Source organism: Kogia breviceps, chromosome 5 (genome assembly GCF_026419965.1).
Source record: "Kogia breviceps isolate mKogBre1 chromosome 5, mKogBre1 haplotype 1, whole genome shotgun sequence".
Lineage (NCBI taxonomy): Eukaryota > Metazoa > Chordata > Mammalia > Artiodactyla > Physeteridae > Kogia > Kogia breviceps.
In genome coordinates this window covers 107,773,498-107,790,013 of record NC_081314.1, presented here as the reverse complement: position 1 = coordinate 107,790,013, position 16,516 = coordinate 107,773,498, and the positions used below count along the sequence as shown (strand labels likewise).

The following is a 16,516-nucleotide window of genomic DNA, read 5'->3' as shown; positions in this document are numbered from 1 at the left end:
GAAACTGCTTAAGTCTGTTATTAGCAGCTAGAAAAGGGAAGGTAAGGAAAGAAAAGAAAATGTGACTAGAGGAGAAGTTAGGGGGAAAAAATGAAGAGAACTAGCAATGACATATTTCACTAAGTGCTTTGAAAACATTACCTCATTTTATTTCTTGCTAGAAACTTATTAAGTAAATTGTTACTATCCATTTGACAAATTGGAAAACTGTAGCTCATAGAGGTTAAATAATCTTAAGATCTTGCAGGATATAAATGTTGGATTGGAATTAATTAATAAAAAGAAATTATAATAAGTCAACTGGAAAACACCCAGCAGCCCAAGAACAAGAAAAGGGTCATGCTATGGAGTTCTAAAGAGAGATAACACTGAACCGATGTCCTGCAGTTAATGAGAGGGTGAAATGAGAGGCAGTGTATTATAGCTGGATCTCCTTGACCCCGGATGTGCCACAAAAATAAGATTCACACCATCGTGGACACTCAAAAAAGGGAAGAGTAACCACTTCAGGAACTATGAAAAAGAGCACTTGGTTCAGAAAGGGTCTTCTCCCAATGATGTTGGGCTCTTATCTTGTTAATTGTCCTGAAGGGTAAATGTAAGTACATACCATCAATTCAATGTAAGGCTCCCTAGGAAAGGGGGAAAGGTATATATAGGCCCCTATCTACAGATGGTCTCTGGAATCTCTGCATGGGTATTCAGTAGTAAAACAAAAACAAAATGTAATACCCTAAACTATAATTAAATCCTAAAACTTCAAGAGAAATGAGAGTTTAATAGAAATAGTTATTTGCTAAATTATATTAACAACACTAAACTGCATAGTTATTAATGTATATCAGAGTACATTCCTACTTTTTTTTTTTCAAGGAAGATTTACTTTTCAGTTTTGCAGGCCTTAGAGTCTCACGTTGGCTGGCATGAGTGGGGTAGAAAGATGCAGAGATGGGGACTATTCTGAGCTCAAAGGAGGAGGGAGAGCAAACCTCTGTGGGCTGGACCTATAGAGAATCTCATCAGAAAGATGTGTACAAATGATGTTCCACTTGGAAATGCTGACAAGTCTCCAAAAAAATATTAATACAATATTTTTATATTTATTTAAAACAAACTGTAGTCTTTTAATTGACATTTAGTTGAAATCATCTAATCTCTTTAGATATGGAAATGCTACCTCACTCCTTTTGCTTTTGCATCCAAAGGCAAAACATGGATGGGATATTGTAGGAAATGGTGTTGCAAAGTGGGAAGCCGTTAATAATTTCTATCAATATTTAAATGATAATTATGTCACAAGCTCTGGAGAGTGTAGAGATCTTTCCTTTCATTAAAAGATAACCCATGAAAACTCATGTACTTATAGAGAATATTCTGGTAACTAAATATAACTTTGCATCAGCTCAGTGACTCTTTATGAGAAAGACCAAAAAACGAAAAAGACTAAAAGTCAAAATGTCACACAGTAATTAAAAGAACCATTCCAAATTCATCTACATGACTTTAAATAAAAGGACAGAAAATTTGCATATAGAATGAGAGAGATCTTACTCCCAAGGCTAATGAAATTGTACTGGATGGAATATATATGAGTGAAGGATTGGACTTCATCATATTTAAGTTTTCTTCCATTTCTAAGATTATATGATTGAGGTCCTTTGAACTTACCTAAATATTTTGGATAAAAATATTCCTAGAAAAAAAAAAGAAAAGAAAAATTATATCTTAGCAAATCTAAATTTCACTATAAAGTTAAAATGATTTTAAGATGTTTTTATATTAAAAATGCAATAAATTACATGTAACTGTCATTTCCACATTATAACGTTTTTTCTATAGTAAAATATATACCAGGAGTAGATGACTAATAACATTAAGCCATAAGATGCTTAGGTTTAAAGCAATACTGATCAATTAAATCATGTTTCAAAGGCTTCTAAACTGAAAACAGGCTCCACTGAAGATGTTAAATGTGACTATATATGCTCCCTTTACGTAAATCTTTTAATTTTTCCATGATGGTTAGATACTCATTTGATACATCTCACATCATGCTGAGTACACACACCAGATTCATTGCTGAATAACAGTAACATAATTTGAATTGAATTAAAGTGGACATTTACCTTTTAGCATCTTATGTACATGTAATACCTTACTTATAAATTGGTTATGTACCAAGAATTTTTCTGTAAATCAGTAATTTGGACTAAGGAAAGCACTTCAGCAAAAGGAGAAAAATGTTAAAAATGATTTCTGATGGTAAGGTTCCCAGGCTAGTTTACAAAAGCCTTCTTAAGCCGTAATACGTCCAATATGCAGCATTAATAGCATAAGAACTCCTCATGAAAAACCAGTGTTTCTACACAAAAACAACTTCCAGTACAGAACATAACTTTCATCCAGGACACAATTAAAGTCCTCATTCCTTTCTCCTCTCACATATAAACCTACACAACACTTAGCTACTAGTTTATAAGATGAGATCTCCCACTAAGCAATTCAGACATCAGTGTTGTCATCTACAGAACAAAAGCCAGGATATAAACAATGATGAATTGGTTCAAAAGGAGATGATGTAATGGTGAAAGGACTATGTTACGGACAGTGGGGAGACAAGCAATAAAGTGGTGACTGGGAGTGTGGACTACGGTATGAGGGATGTGGGCAGGGAGTGTCTGGAGAAGGATAGAAAGTGAGAAGAGGGCTTCCCTGGTGGTGCAGTGGTTGAGAATCTGCCTGCTAATGCAGGGGACACGGGTTCGAGCCCTGGTCTGGGAGGATCCCACATGCTGCAGAGCAACTAGGCCCGTGAGCCACAACTACTGAGCCTGCGCATCTGGAGCCTGTGCTCCGCAACAAGAGAGGCCGCGATAGTGAGAGGCCCATGCACCGCGATGAAGAGTGGCCCCCGCTTGCCGCAACTAGAGAAAGCCCTCGCACAGAAACGAAGACCCAACACAGCAAAAATAAATAAATTAATTAATAAACTCCTACCCCTAACATCTTCTTTAAAAAAAAAGTGAGAAGCAATAACAAATGTTTTTTTCTCTTTCATTTCTCCCATTTCTTCCTTACTCTCTCCATCATCTCTTTCTCTTCTGTCAATAACACAACTGTCAGAATGAGTGGAGGGGAGGAAGCACATAAATGAGTTTCTTTTCTCTACTCTTTTTCCTCCCCTCCATATGGCTTCTATCTCACTCCCCATTTGCTACTCAGAGGCTAAGCTATGAGAACATATTTACAGTGTTAGATATACATGCTCAAGTATTTATGGGTAATATAATCAAATGAAATCTTGAGCATGCAGGCTTGCCTTCAAATGTTCCAGCAAAACAAAACAAAAATTAGAGTGGGTGGGGTACAGAATAGGCAGAACAAGAATGGCAGATTGGTGATAATCATTGAAAGGGAAAGTAGGTATATTGGGGTTTATTATATTGTTCTCCCTACTTTGGGATATATTTACAATTTCCATAATAAAAAGAAATTTGTGTATACGTGTGTGTGTGTGTGTATCTGTTTCCTATACAATACGAGTACACTGTTATATTGTGTGAAATAAAATATTTTTGTCTTAATTGCTTTTCCACAACAGGCAACAAAACTAAGACAAACATTTTGATTCAATCTTGGAGAGTGTTAAAAATGAATCTTCGGGTGGCTTGGGAAGAATTCCCTTTGAACCTATTAGAGTAGGTGGAGGTAAGAGGATTAAAGGGCGATCCCAGAAAACACAAGTTATTACTGTCTTGGACAAGTTCTCTAACTATAGACAAATGGTTCCTGCTTGTTATGGCTCATCTAGCCTCATAGTTCCAGGAACTAAGGCAGAGGTAAAGGAGGTACTTTGCGCATGTTTTCCTCCCTCATTTCCTTTGGGTTATACAGTTCATCTCAGGGAAAAAAAATCTGAGGTAACCCTGAAGGTTTATCAAACTTGAATTCTTCACCCTAATTCGTAGAGGCACTATTTATATTCCTGCTACCCACAGAACATGTTAAAGAACCCCCTTCTCTAGGAAAATTAGGGGACTAAAGATCAGATCTAGGGGCCCCATATTTCTGTATGATATTTAGGGGTCTTTGTGATTATTTTATTCTAGACTAAATTGGAAAAATTTATACACTAAAGGTATAAATTCCAACCGCAGGGACTATTGGTGATTTACAGTGGGCTGAGGAAACTTCCCAACAGTTTATGGAATAAATTAAAAGTATTCTCAGGGAACACAGTACTGTAATGAATCCTTTATTAAGCATTTACTCAGTACCTATTATGTACCAAGCTCTGAATTAGAGGCTCTGTTTTCTAAAGCTTGGTTAAAAATGCCAATGGAGGGGCTTCCCTGGTGGCGCAGTGGTTGAGAATCCGCCTGCCGATGCAGGGGTCACGGGTTCGTGCCCTGGTACGGGAAGATCCCACATGCCGCGGAGCGGCTGGGCCCGTGAGCCATGGCCGCTGAGCCTGCGCGTCCGGAGCCTGTGCTCCGCAACGGGAGAGGCCACAACAGTGAGAGGCCCGCGTACCACAAAACAAAATTTAAAAAATTTAAAAAAAAAATGCCAATGGAGAGAATTAATGAAGCATAGTGATAACAGTGTAGTCACAAAACACACACACACACTTGAGATGCCTTCCCCTCACCCAACACTACAAAATCCTGGTTGGGAGAAAGTAGTTACAAACCATGAGGTTCATACTATTTGTGATAATTAGGTATAGTTGAATTATAGTTTGGTCATGGCACACTGGTTTTGGCAAATAGTGTCTCCCTAACAAGCCCACTTTCCTTTGAAGGTAATTCCTCCTGAAACACTTCAGTGGGTACATGTGGAAGGTGATATACATAATCATTAACTTTAAAAAGAAACACAAGGGAACACAGACTCAAGCTGCAAACATTCTGTCTGTAACTGTATGTCTAGGTATGCCAACTTACCACTTTTTATGAATTCTTACCGTTTCAGGGTCATTTTCAAAGACCTCCCTGGCTTCTTCTTTATTGCACAGTTCTTCAATGCATTCTCTTTCAAGATTACCCTTTTTTGTTTCTTCAATCAAAGAATTTGCACGGCTTTTCCTAACCAGGACTTGTGAAGCATGTTGCTTCGACAAAACTGAAGAAAAAAAAAAAGTTTACATGAACAAATCTTTCATTTCTCCACCTAAAATATTATATTAAGCAATGATATATTATATAAATCATTTTCTGCCAGTAAATTGTGTGCCATTTAAAGTTAGTATGCTATTTAAAGTTATGCCTGCCTCAGGACTTCCCTGGTGGCACAGTGGTTAAGAATCCGCCTGCCAATGCAGAGGACATGGGTTCGAGCCCTGGTCTGGGAAGATCCCACACGCCACGGAGTAACTAAGCACGTGTGCCACAACTATTGAGCCTGCGCTCTAGACCCACAAGCCATAACTACTGAGCCCGTGTGCTGCAACTGCTGAAGCCCACGCGCCTAGAGCATGTGCTCCACAACAAGAGAAGCCACTACAATGCGAAGCCCCCGCACCGAAACAAAAAGTGGCCCCCGCTTGCCGCAACTAGAAAAAGCCCACTCGCAGCAGTGAAGACCCAATGCAGCCAAAAATAAATAAATAAATAAATTTATTAAATAAATAAAAATTAAAGTTATGCCTGCCTCAGTAGGGTTGAATTGAGGAAAACACGTGGATACATAAGCACTTTGGTTAACAACTCAAAGACAACTCAAAGAGCAGTTTGGTGTGTAGCTACAGCGCTTGTCTAATGATCTACACAAATTATTCAAGCTTATGCTTGAGGTCTAACATACCAAACAATAATTTAATGTTTACCTCGTTATGACTACATTGGTAAAAGCATCATGCTGAAATGACTATAAAGTCATAGCCACAGCAACTTTAAAGCTAGAGTAAAAAACTTAGTCAGTTTTAATGGAAAACTTGTGTGATCTCTGTGGAGAAAGAGAAATGCAGGAGTACAGTCCAATCAGCTATTTGAAAGATACTTGATAGGCTAAAACACCTGATTATTTATACAAACAAGAAAATAAAATTCCATGGCAAAAGGAAGACCTTATGCAAAGCACAAAATACAGAAGAGAAAAAAATCAGTAACTTTGAGTATATAAAAAATTTTAAGCAGTTGACAAACGACGATAAAAATAACAAAGTTCAACATCAAGCAACAGATTGCAGGAAAATATTTCCATCATATATTACAGAAAAAAATACATCCAGAATTTATAAACAACTTTTGCAAATTAAAGAAAAAATAATACAACAATATGCCAACCAATACAGTAATGTGTGCAAGGTTAAAAACAAAATAAAATATAAACAAAGCAATACCATTTACACATCACTACAGAGAAAATGTAAAGTAGCCAATAAACATGTGAAAAGATGTTTAACACAAAGTTTTAAAAACAGTTGGATTTTTGCCTAATAGATTTGCAAAAATTTAAAAGATGGATAATATCAAGTATTGGTGAGTGTAAGTGGAAACAAGTATTCTTGTACAATGGTGGTAGGAATATAAACTGATAGGTATTATTTGAAGATAATTTGGTAGTATCTGAAAATTAAAAGTACATAATACTCTTCAATTCAACAATTCTGCTTCTAAGTAGGTCCAACAGATATGCACGTGTTGCTGAAAAAGGTATGTATAGAATGTTTATTGAAAGATTGTTTGGAGACTTCCCTGGTGGCACAGTGGTTAAGAATCCGCCTGCCAATGCAGGGGACATGGGCTTGATCCCTGGTACGGGAAGATCCCACATGCCGCAGAGCAACTAACCCCGTGCACCACAACTACTGAGCCTGCGCCGCAGCTACTGAAGCCCGCGTGCCTAGAGCCCGTGCTCGGTAACGAAAGAAGCCACTGCAATGAGAAGCCCACGCACCGCAATGAAGAGTAGCCCCCTGCTCACCACAACTACAGAAAGCCCACGCACAGCAACGAAGACCCAAAGCAACCAGAAAAAAAAAAAAAAGAAGATTGTTTGTATTATCCAAAAATTAGAACTTCCCTGGTGGCACATTGGTTAAGAATCCACCTGCCAGTTCAGGGGACATGGGTTCGAGCCCTGGTCCTGGAAGATCCCACATGCCACAGAGCAAATAAGCCCGTGTGCCACAACTACGGAGCCTGCACTCTAGAGTCCGTGAGCCACAACTACCGAAGCCCGCACACCTAGAGTCCACGCTCCACAACAAGAGAAGCACCATGATGAGAAGCCCGCACACCGCAACGAAGAGTAGTCCCTGCTCATCGCAACTAGAGAAAGCCCGCACACAGCAAAGAAGACCCAACGCAGCCAAAAAAGAAAAAAAATTAGAAATGACCTAAATACCTATCAAGAAGGGAATGAAAAAATAAACTATATAATACATTTGTACAGTAGAATAATATGTGGCTATTCAAAAGAAGGAAGATACTTCTGCACTGAAGATCTCCAAGATATACCATTAAATTAAAAAGTGCAAATTGTAGATGCTACATCTATAGTATAATCCTATATATACCAGCCATACTTGTAGATATGTAAACATCATGTGGACAAACACAGAGAAAAGACACTCAAGCTACAATCTGCAATTATATTTGAAGAAAAGAATGGAGAGTATGAGCCTTATCATTTTAGAATGTGAGTAGAACATTGTTTTTTAATGAAAACATTTTAAATCACAAGTAAAATCTACAAGTAACATTTTTTAATCCTGATTTTTTTTTTTTTTTTTTTTTTTTGCGGTACGCGGACCTCTCATTGTTGTGGCCTCTGCCGTTGCAGAGCACAGGCTCCGGACGCACAGGCTCAGCGGCCATGGCTCACGGGCCCAGATGCTCCGCGGCATGTGGGATCTTCCTGGACCGGGGCACGAACCCATGTCCCCTGCATCGGCAGGCGGATTCTCAACCACTGCGCCACCAGGGAAGCCCTAATCCTGATTTTTAACCACAAATGTTTCTTTGACTAGGAAGATAAGCAAATAATATAAATAGCTAAATTTCTTTTTCTCTTATTTCTCTTATAACTCTGTAAATAAGAATTAATCAAAAGTTGACAATAGAATGAAGAAAAAGAAAAGCAAAAGGACTAAGTAATCAACACTCACCATAATTATTAGTTGAATATCTTTCAAGAATTACATTTATTTATTTATCTATTTTAATTTTATAAGGGTTTTCTCACTTACCAAAACAGAAGTTTAAATGTGATGATTAACTAATAAAAGTGTTTGAGTTATATTTTTAACCCTATCTCTCACCATCTTTATCACTGCTCAAGATCAAATCAAGGCTGTGTGCATCTAAAAGTTATTCTGTGAGCATGCCACCCGCCAACTGTATTGCTAACTGATAAATGGCAGCCCAATCAACAATGAAAGGGTTGACATTGCAATTATCTCATTTATTTGAAATAGTTTTAAGCATGCTACTTGATAATAAATATAGCAAAAACTTGGCCCTTCTGGACTTCAAAACAAATATGTGAGTCTTTCTGAAAAAACAATAACACTTTGTATTAAACATAAATATTTTGATACAATAATAAAACAATCAAGGTCAAATGCAGTTGGGAAACAAAACATAAACATCACTCCTTGGCATTTCTTCCTTACAGAATATTAAGTTTTAGAATGCAGAGGTTAATATTGATATTTAAGAATATCTCTTTCCCTATAAGGGCCCCCACTGCAGGACACAGACCAGCTGTAATAACACATCCTATATTCATGTTTGGGGAAGTTCTCAATTGTCCAGGGAGAACCAAGGTGTGGTTTAAAAGAATGCTCACAAACATTTATAAAACTAGAAGGAAACAAAGTAACCTCCATTATTTCAGAGATGATGAAAATCAGGAGCATACAAGATATTTGCTCTAACTTATAAAGCTAATAAATAGCAAAAGTGCAACTTAGATCACAGGCATCCCAATGCTCAGACCTGCAACCATCCATTGCTATTTGCTGCTGTTTTTCAAAAAAGAGGGAGAAGTTTCACTGTCTCAGATGATAAGAGGAATATTAAAAATGAAAATTGTTACACCTCTAACCTAAAGGATAATGAAGCTAATAATTTAAAAAATAATTTTGTCTAAATAAATTTTGCCTGAATTTGAACGTTTATGTTTTAGTTCATCTGGGTTCACCTCAATAATACTTCCAAGTGGCGTGATATTTAAAAATTTCCAAAGTGTATATTAATGATTTCATTTGATCCTCACATAAATAATGAAATATATTACAGGACAGAATTATCATCCCCATTTTCCTACTGAAGAAAATGGAGCTAAAAGAGGTTACATGGTTTTTTCAAGGTCATAGAGCTACAAAGTTGTGCTATTGGGACAAGAATTTAAATGTACCCATCCTCCTAGTCCAACACTCTTTCTTCTATGTATTCTGCCACTTAAATGCCCACAATGCTCTTGATTTAAAAAAATAAATTATGTGGTTGTGTAGTGGACATGTTTGGTATCTTAAATAAGACATTTACAGTCCTTTATAAAAAAGATCCAGCCATCTAACAGAGTGTGCTTTCAAAGGAGTCTACTATTCCTTGTCAAAAAGATACAAACATGATATCACAGATCCAAACTAAGAACTACAGAACTGTAGGATGAGACAAATATATGTTCCAAAGTGTTTTTATCAGCTGGCTCAAAGTCAATCTGCCCAAAAATCTCTACCCTGCTGGCATGCAGGCATGTCTAAAAAGTTCCATTATTTATCATAATAATAACTATGGCACCATAAGCACCTAAATGCTCTTTTTGCATTATCTCCTATTAATCCTATCACAACTGTTATACACATGAACTAACTGAAACTCAGAGAAGCTGAGTTTAATCTTACCAAGTTCACACAACTGAGAACAGTCAGTCAAGCCTGCCTCCAAAAGCCATTCTCTTTCTGCATTACCACATTGTCTCTAATTATTTGTTTCACTTCTTTACATCAGGAAGTTTTTCAAGAAAGTCCTTGTGAAAACACAACTATGTGCTTGAAAAGTGTTACATTCATATTCAAATTTTTAGGTTATAATGTTTAGTTAATGAGTCTTTCAAGATTAGAAATATGACTGAATCTGCTTGATTTTTTTAACTTAATCTGAACAGTGCCCATAGAAGTTGAACAATTATGTCAATAACATAAACCATTATGAAAATATTAACTAGAATTCTTTTTTGAAATTGTCTTCACAGCCTTCACATGTTCCCTTCAATATTTTCTGTGGGGACCAATTTTTTTTTCAACATAAATTTGACTATATAACAGAAAGTAATTTATTGTTGTTGGTACTTCACTTAAGCATCTGTAATAAGGATAGTGGGGTTAGTTAGCATTGCCTCTACTCACGGGAAAATTCCCTCACAGTTCAATTCAGTTCGACCTTGGTCAAGGATTAATGGAAAATGTTAAAAGCCCCTTTCCCACTTAGTTGTCCAAGTTTGCCACCTTCTGTTCAGAGGGGTCAGGACCACAGAGCTGCAGGTTGTCCAAAACTGATCAGTCAGATGTGGGTCTAAGAGGAAGAGGTCTAAGCTTTAGGATAGTTCATCCTCTGAATCTCTTCTATTCTGCTCTCTTGTCTTTGCAAAGATGGTTCTCACATTCCTCCCTCCAAGAGCTCTTCTCTTTTTAAATTCTGCTTTCTGTCTCTCTTTTGGCCCTTGATATTTGGCATCTCAAGAACGAAAAACTGTCCGTAAAAGAATGTGTCTGAGAAGGGAATTTTAGGCTAGCATTTGGTTTGGCAGAGTGTTTGAATCTTTGTTTCTTCTTCACTGTGGGACGGGGTCAGGGAGAATGGCATTCAATGTACAAATAGAACAATTAGATAATACTTTGAGATATAATTGTGCCTCCTATGTCTCAACTGTTGAAATGGCATGTTTTGCTTACAAAAAGACTGATAAAAATAGAATCGCATGATATAGGAAAACCATTAGTTAATGATGATGGGAAATTTTATTTTACAATTTTATTTTAAATAATCACATGTTAATTAAGTATAAAATCTTTCATTTTTATCATAAAGATTTATACCACAGAAGATTTATAATTGAGGAGGGATATTAAAAAATGTGAAGTTTGCAAGGACTAAGAAAAAATCAAAATAGATTTTTAATTAGGCATTCATCTTAAGAGAATCAAATATCATAAGAGGTAGGTCTGGATAGGTTTAAATCTGGGAAACAAAAAGAGGATATAAAATAATCTGTGAATTATATGTTGCACATATAAAGGTGAGTTCTATAACATTCGGATTAGAAAGGATGAGGGTTGGCATTTATTTAGAAGTAGGAAAGCAAGTGTCATTTAAAAAATGTGACCATTGACCCCCATTCTGGAACAGATCAATGAATGGGTAGGGAAACAATGCTTGAACTGTTCAGCCACAAGGGAAGTGAAAGGGACCTCTCCTTACTTGAAGATTTAATTGTAACTAATTTACAGCCCCTAGTCTAGGGGACAAAAAAAGTAAATCAAACACTCTAACCAATTCTCCCCAAGATTAAACCTTTGCTTTAGCCATAGACAGAGAAAGCAGTACATTTTATTCAATAGTTATTCCTTCCAAAACAACAAATATGTCTACCCAAAAGACAGAACAGGCACCTTATTACCCAGAAAAAAACTACATTGTCCATTTCTGTTATGTCATGTGTTTGTTCTTGATAAGTGATAAATTAAGGTACTTCTTTTGAAGGAACTCAGAGTTCAGATTTTGGCAAGGTCTGAAGAGGAAATTTCTAGAGCCCTGTCTTTTCTTCTCTAGACCAACTACACTGCATACTGGCTACACTTTCTGAGGCTACAACAGGAGGTCTCTTTTTAGGATGTGCAGCAAGATATTCATGTAGTCAGCTTGCTTTGTCTTTTTTATCTCCTACACATTAGGACACCAAAACACCATCTGATTCGATGTCACGTAGCAAGAGGTTACAGCACAGTAAACGTCTTGTTTTTGTTCTATTTGACCTATTTTGTTAGGGTGGCATCAATTAATATAATTAGTTCACTGGCCTGTGTCTGTATTTATGTTTGGAAAAGCAAAAGGCAACAATAAGAGAGCTGGCCTAATTCTGCAATACCCCACTTCCTGCGACATCTCCCAGATCTCCCCAATAAGCAAGTCTGAAGCAAGCTTAGAGGTTTAGAAAGACTCTAGATCTTAAGGGCTTCCCTTTTGACTCTTAGGATGTTACTATTTTTTAAGTGCTGATGTGGAAATGAGATTATTTGGAATACTGGTAAAGCATCGAGTAGGTGTTTATAATTCAATGTAATTTCTACCAGCCTTTCAGAACTCCCTGTTGACTTTCTAAAAGGCCATAAGACACAGTCTAAATAACAATGGAGTAAAATAACTTAGGAAAGGAGAGAAAATGATTGGGATAAGGAGTCGAGGAAAAGAAGGGAAATAAAACAAGTAATAAGGAAAGGGGCATTTAACATATACCATGTGGGAGAAAGCTAGTAGAGCAACTAGAAAGAGTTATTTTCAAAGAGTCATGTCCTCCTTACCTTGACAACTGCCCTCGACCAATTCCCACAAAGTCTCCTAAAGAGAAGCCTACCCAGTTACCTAGGACTGATAACAAGTTTCCCAAAAGCAATGTCCTGTTAGAAAAACAGACCTCAACAACCACAGTAGAACCCTAAGCCAGCTACCTAGTCAATCTAATCAACTTAGGACTGTCTTCAAAAAATATGAAATAACAGCTAAAAATCACTAGATATTTGCATAAAATTAATAACATGAAAGAGAAGGTCAAGAGGAACATACAGACTCCAAAGGAAATAAAGGTAATTGAAGACACAGAAGATAACTTTAAAAAATCTATAACCAACATCCTAAATAAATTGAGAGAAACTGGCATCCATAAAACAAAAGTATGCTATGAAAAAGTAGAGAACTAAAATATGATTTCAAAATAAAAAACTTAATGGATGAACTGAAAAATAGAATGGACTATTCCCCACCCTGCAAAAAGTCAGCCCTTTTTCATTCTTATCACACTGACAAAGATTTTAAAAGTTAATATCCAATGTTGGCAAAGATTAGAGGAATTAGACACTTAAAATCTACTTTTAAAATCAGATTTCCAAGGGAAATCTAACAATATGTGTCTAAAACGTTCAAAATAGGTGCACTCTTAAACTGTTATATATAGGATGGATAAAAAACGAGGTCCTACTGTATAGCACAGGGAACTGTATTCAGTATCCTGTAATAAACCAAAATGGAAAAGAATATGAGAGAAAATGTATATATGTTTGTATAGCTGAATCACTTTGTTGTAAACCTGAAACTAACACAACATTGTAAATCAACTGTACTTCAATACAATTTAAAAAAAAAAACAGTAATTGGGGGCCACCTTGGAGGCTGTCTACCACAGGCCAAAATGATTTTTCCCTTTGGATGTTTCCTGTATTTTGTTATTGCTATTGTGTTTTTCCCCTGGGTACATATTTTTAGAATTTTTCATTACATTTGAGAGTAAGATTTTCCACCAGTTAAAAAAAAAAATAGGCACACTCTTTAGATATTCAACTAACAATTCAATTGCTAGGACATTAAACTGAGGAAATGAACATGGACATATGTAAAAAAATATACATGAATATGTTCATCACAATATTGTTGATACAAGCAAAACAATGGAAATAATTTAAATGTCCAAAAATATGATTTTAGTTAAATATATTATGATGAACATATATAAATGAAAATTATAAATCTACTTTAAAGTGTGACATAGATTTTAATTTATTGATATAAAAACATTTATCATTTTTAGATGAAATATCAAGTTACAAATAATATGTAGAGCAAAATTCCATTCTTTTGCTTATATATTTTAATTTCTAAGAACGTATATATACAAACGGGCTTAGAAGAATATAAAGCAAAATGATACATAGGTCTCTTGCTAGTGAAACTACAAATGCATTTTTTAAGCACATTATATTAAGCGTGGATTATTTGAATGGTTTAAAAATGTAAGGAGATAGTAGGATATAGCTGGTAGTTTAAGTTGAGGAATGATGTCCAATAAGGACAGAAGGTCACAAGGGAACCCTAAGAAACTCTAACATTTACGGAAAAGGAGAGATCATCAAAACGACAGAAATAGAATTAGTAACACATACATATGCAGAGAGAGAAAGAAAATTTGAAGATAATGCTTATAGACATAAAAGGAGGTCAATTTCAAAAGGATAAATTTCAACACTGTCAAATGTTGCAAAGAAGTTATTAATAATAATTACTATTATTTAGGATGAGAGCTAAAATGTATACAGTTGGTTTAACAATAGGATCGCCATTAACATTCTCAGTCCCCAGTACAGTGGGAGGGTGAGAAGAGAGGAGACCTCCAGAATAAACTGTTTCTTCAAGAAGATCAAAGGAGAATAAGAAGAGAAAGAGTGGGTAATAACTTTAAACAGAGGCAGAGAAAACATAATGTTTTCCTAAAGTCGGGAAGGTACATCGCGGAATAGCTGTGAAACTCAATGAGAAAATGCCAAATATGCTATTTTGAAAGATGGAAAATATCATATAATTGCAGGAAGTTACAATTTTATCATTTTTATGGAGATTTAAAAGCCAGTGTTCTTGAATGTGTCCTTTTAAAGTCCATTCCAAAAAATGGACCAGAGGACTAAGAAGAATTATGCTAATGGCCTAGAACCCAGTAAGAGCCGGTTCCTATTACCACTCCTCTGTAGAAAGACTCACAATCTATGTGGATAAATTATCCTTATTTTATTTTCCCTCAAGCCTGGAGATTTCAATTTCTATATTTGGAACAATGTAATATAAATGAAGGGGTTTTTCCCCATACTAGACCTAATAACACTTAATTTATTACGTTTAGAAAAAACAAAACTGCAACTTTAAAAAATTAAAGCAACGTTTGCACTTTAAAGTTAGCCTTAGAAACCCCAGTTCCTAAAGGTCCTCTGTTACCCTCACATCTAATAATTTTTTACTGAAGACCTTCCCTACAGCTGCGTTCTCCTGCCATGGGGCTCAGCTTCTTTTCTCCCTTCTCTGACATCCTCTCCCCTTCTCTTTCCCTGGCCACCGTCTACTGCCACTCCTGCAAATTTCTGTTCACTTCTTATGCAGAATCATTTATCTATCTTCTCTGCTATGGCCTTACAGACCAGAATGATTCAAACTCTAAGTGTAGGAATTACCTGTGGGTCTTGTTAAAATGCGTATTCTGGGCTTCCCTGGTGGCGCAGTGGTTGGGAGTCCGCCTGCCGATGCAGGGGACACGGGTTCGTGCCCCGGTCCGGGAAGATCCCACATGCCGCGGAGCGGCTGGGCCCGTGAGCCATGGCCGCTGAGCCTGCGCGTCCGGAGTCTGTGCTCCGCAACGGGAGAGGCCACAACAGTGAGAGGCCCGCGTACAGAAATTAAAAAAAAAAAAAATTGCGTATTCTGAGTCAGTAGGTCTGAAGTGGGGTCAGAGATACTTCATTTCTAATAAACTCCCGGGTAATGCTGCTGCTGGTCCACGGACCACACTTGAATCATAAAGCTATAGACCATGTTTTGGGGACTTTACTTTCTAAATCTAAAGCCATTTTCCAGGCAATTTCTAAAATAATAACAGTTCTCACCATAGGAATAATTTCAATATCAACTGCTAAAATATTTTTTTCAAGCTGCCACATTAATAGCCAACTTAATGTCATTATACTAAGTCATCAGCTGGTCTGTTCGTAGGCATGTTAATTATGCTCTCTGTCACAAATTTTATTCAGATAGTTAAAGCAACCTTACACTGTGTAATATACATCACCAGAGGTTTAAATGGGCAACAAGTATTTGTGCTTCTCTTAGAGGAAGAAACAGTAATCTTAACCGTGGAGGAAAAATGTTTTTAACACAGACAGTGCTGACCAAATATTCCATGTGCTTCCTTGCATTGGAAGCAGATGTGAGTTTTGTTACTTCCACGCTAAGACGGTTAAGAACAAGTACGAAACTGAGTTATTTGTACTGAGGTGGATGGACCTACAGTCTGTCATACAGAGTGAAGTAAGCCAGAAAGAGAAAGACAAATACCATATGCTAACACATATATATGGAATCTAAAAAAAAAAAAAAAATGGTTCTGAAGAACCTAGGGGCAGGACAGGAATAAAGACGCAGACGTGGACTTGGGGACACTGGGAGGGTGGAAGGGTAAGCTGGGACGAAATGAGAGAGTGGCATGGACATATATAAACTACCAAATGTAAAATAGATAGCTAGTAGGAAGCGGCCGCATAGCACAGGGAGATCAGCTCAGTGCTTTGTGACCACCTAGAGGGGTGGGATAGGGAGGGTGGGAGATGAAAGAGGGAGGACATATGGGGATATATATATATATGTATAGCTGATTCACTTTGTTATAAAGCAGAAACTCTAACAAACCATTGTAAAGCAATTATACTCCAATAAAGATGTTTAAAAAAAAAAAAGAACAAATATCCCTCCTCCAT

The 16,516-nt window shown here is 36.7% G+C and overlaps 1 protein-coding gene across 2 annotated transcripts in view; it reads right to left on the bottom strand.

The window, feature by feature from the left end:
• PROS1 (protein S) overlaps positions 1-16,516 on the bottom strand; it is a 64,714-nt gene that overhangs the window by 36,691 nt on the left and 11,507 nt on the right. For both annotated transcript variants that reach the window (XM_059063832.2, XM_067034876.1), the window contains exons 2-3: positions 4,967-5,124; positions 1,669-1,693 (exon numbers count right to left, since the gene is read on the bottom strand). In XM_059063832.2, coding sequence (XP_058919815.2) covers positions 1,669-1,693; positions 4,967-5,124 — 183 coding nt within the window. The remainder of the gene's footprint in view (positions 1-1,668; positions 1,694-4,966; positions 5,125-16,516) is intronic.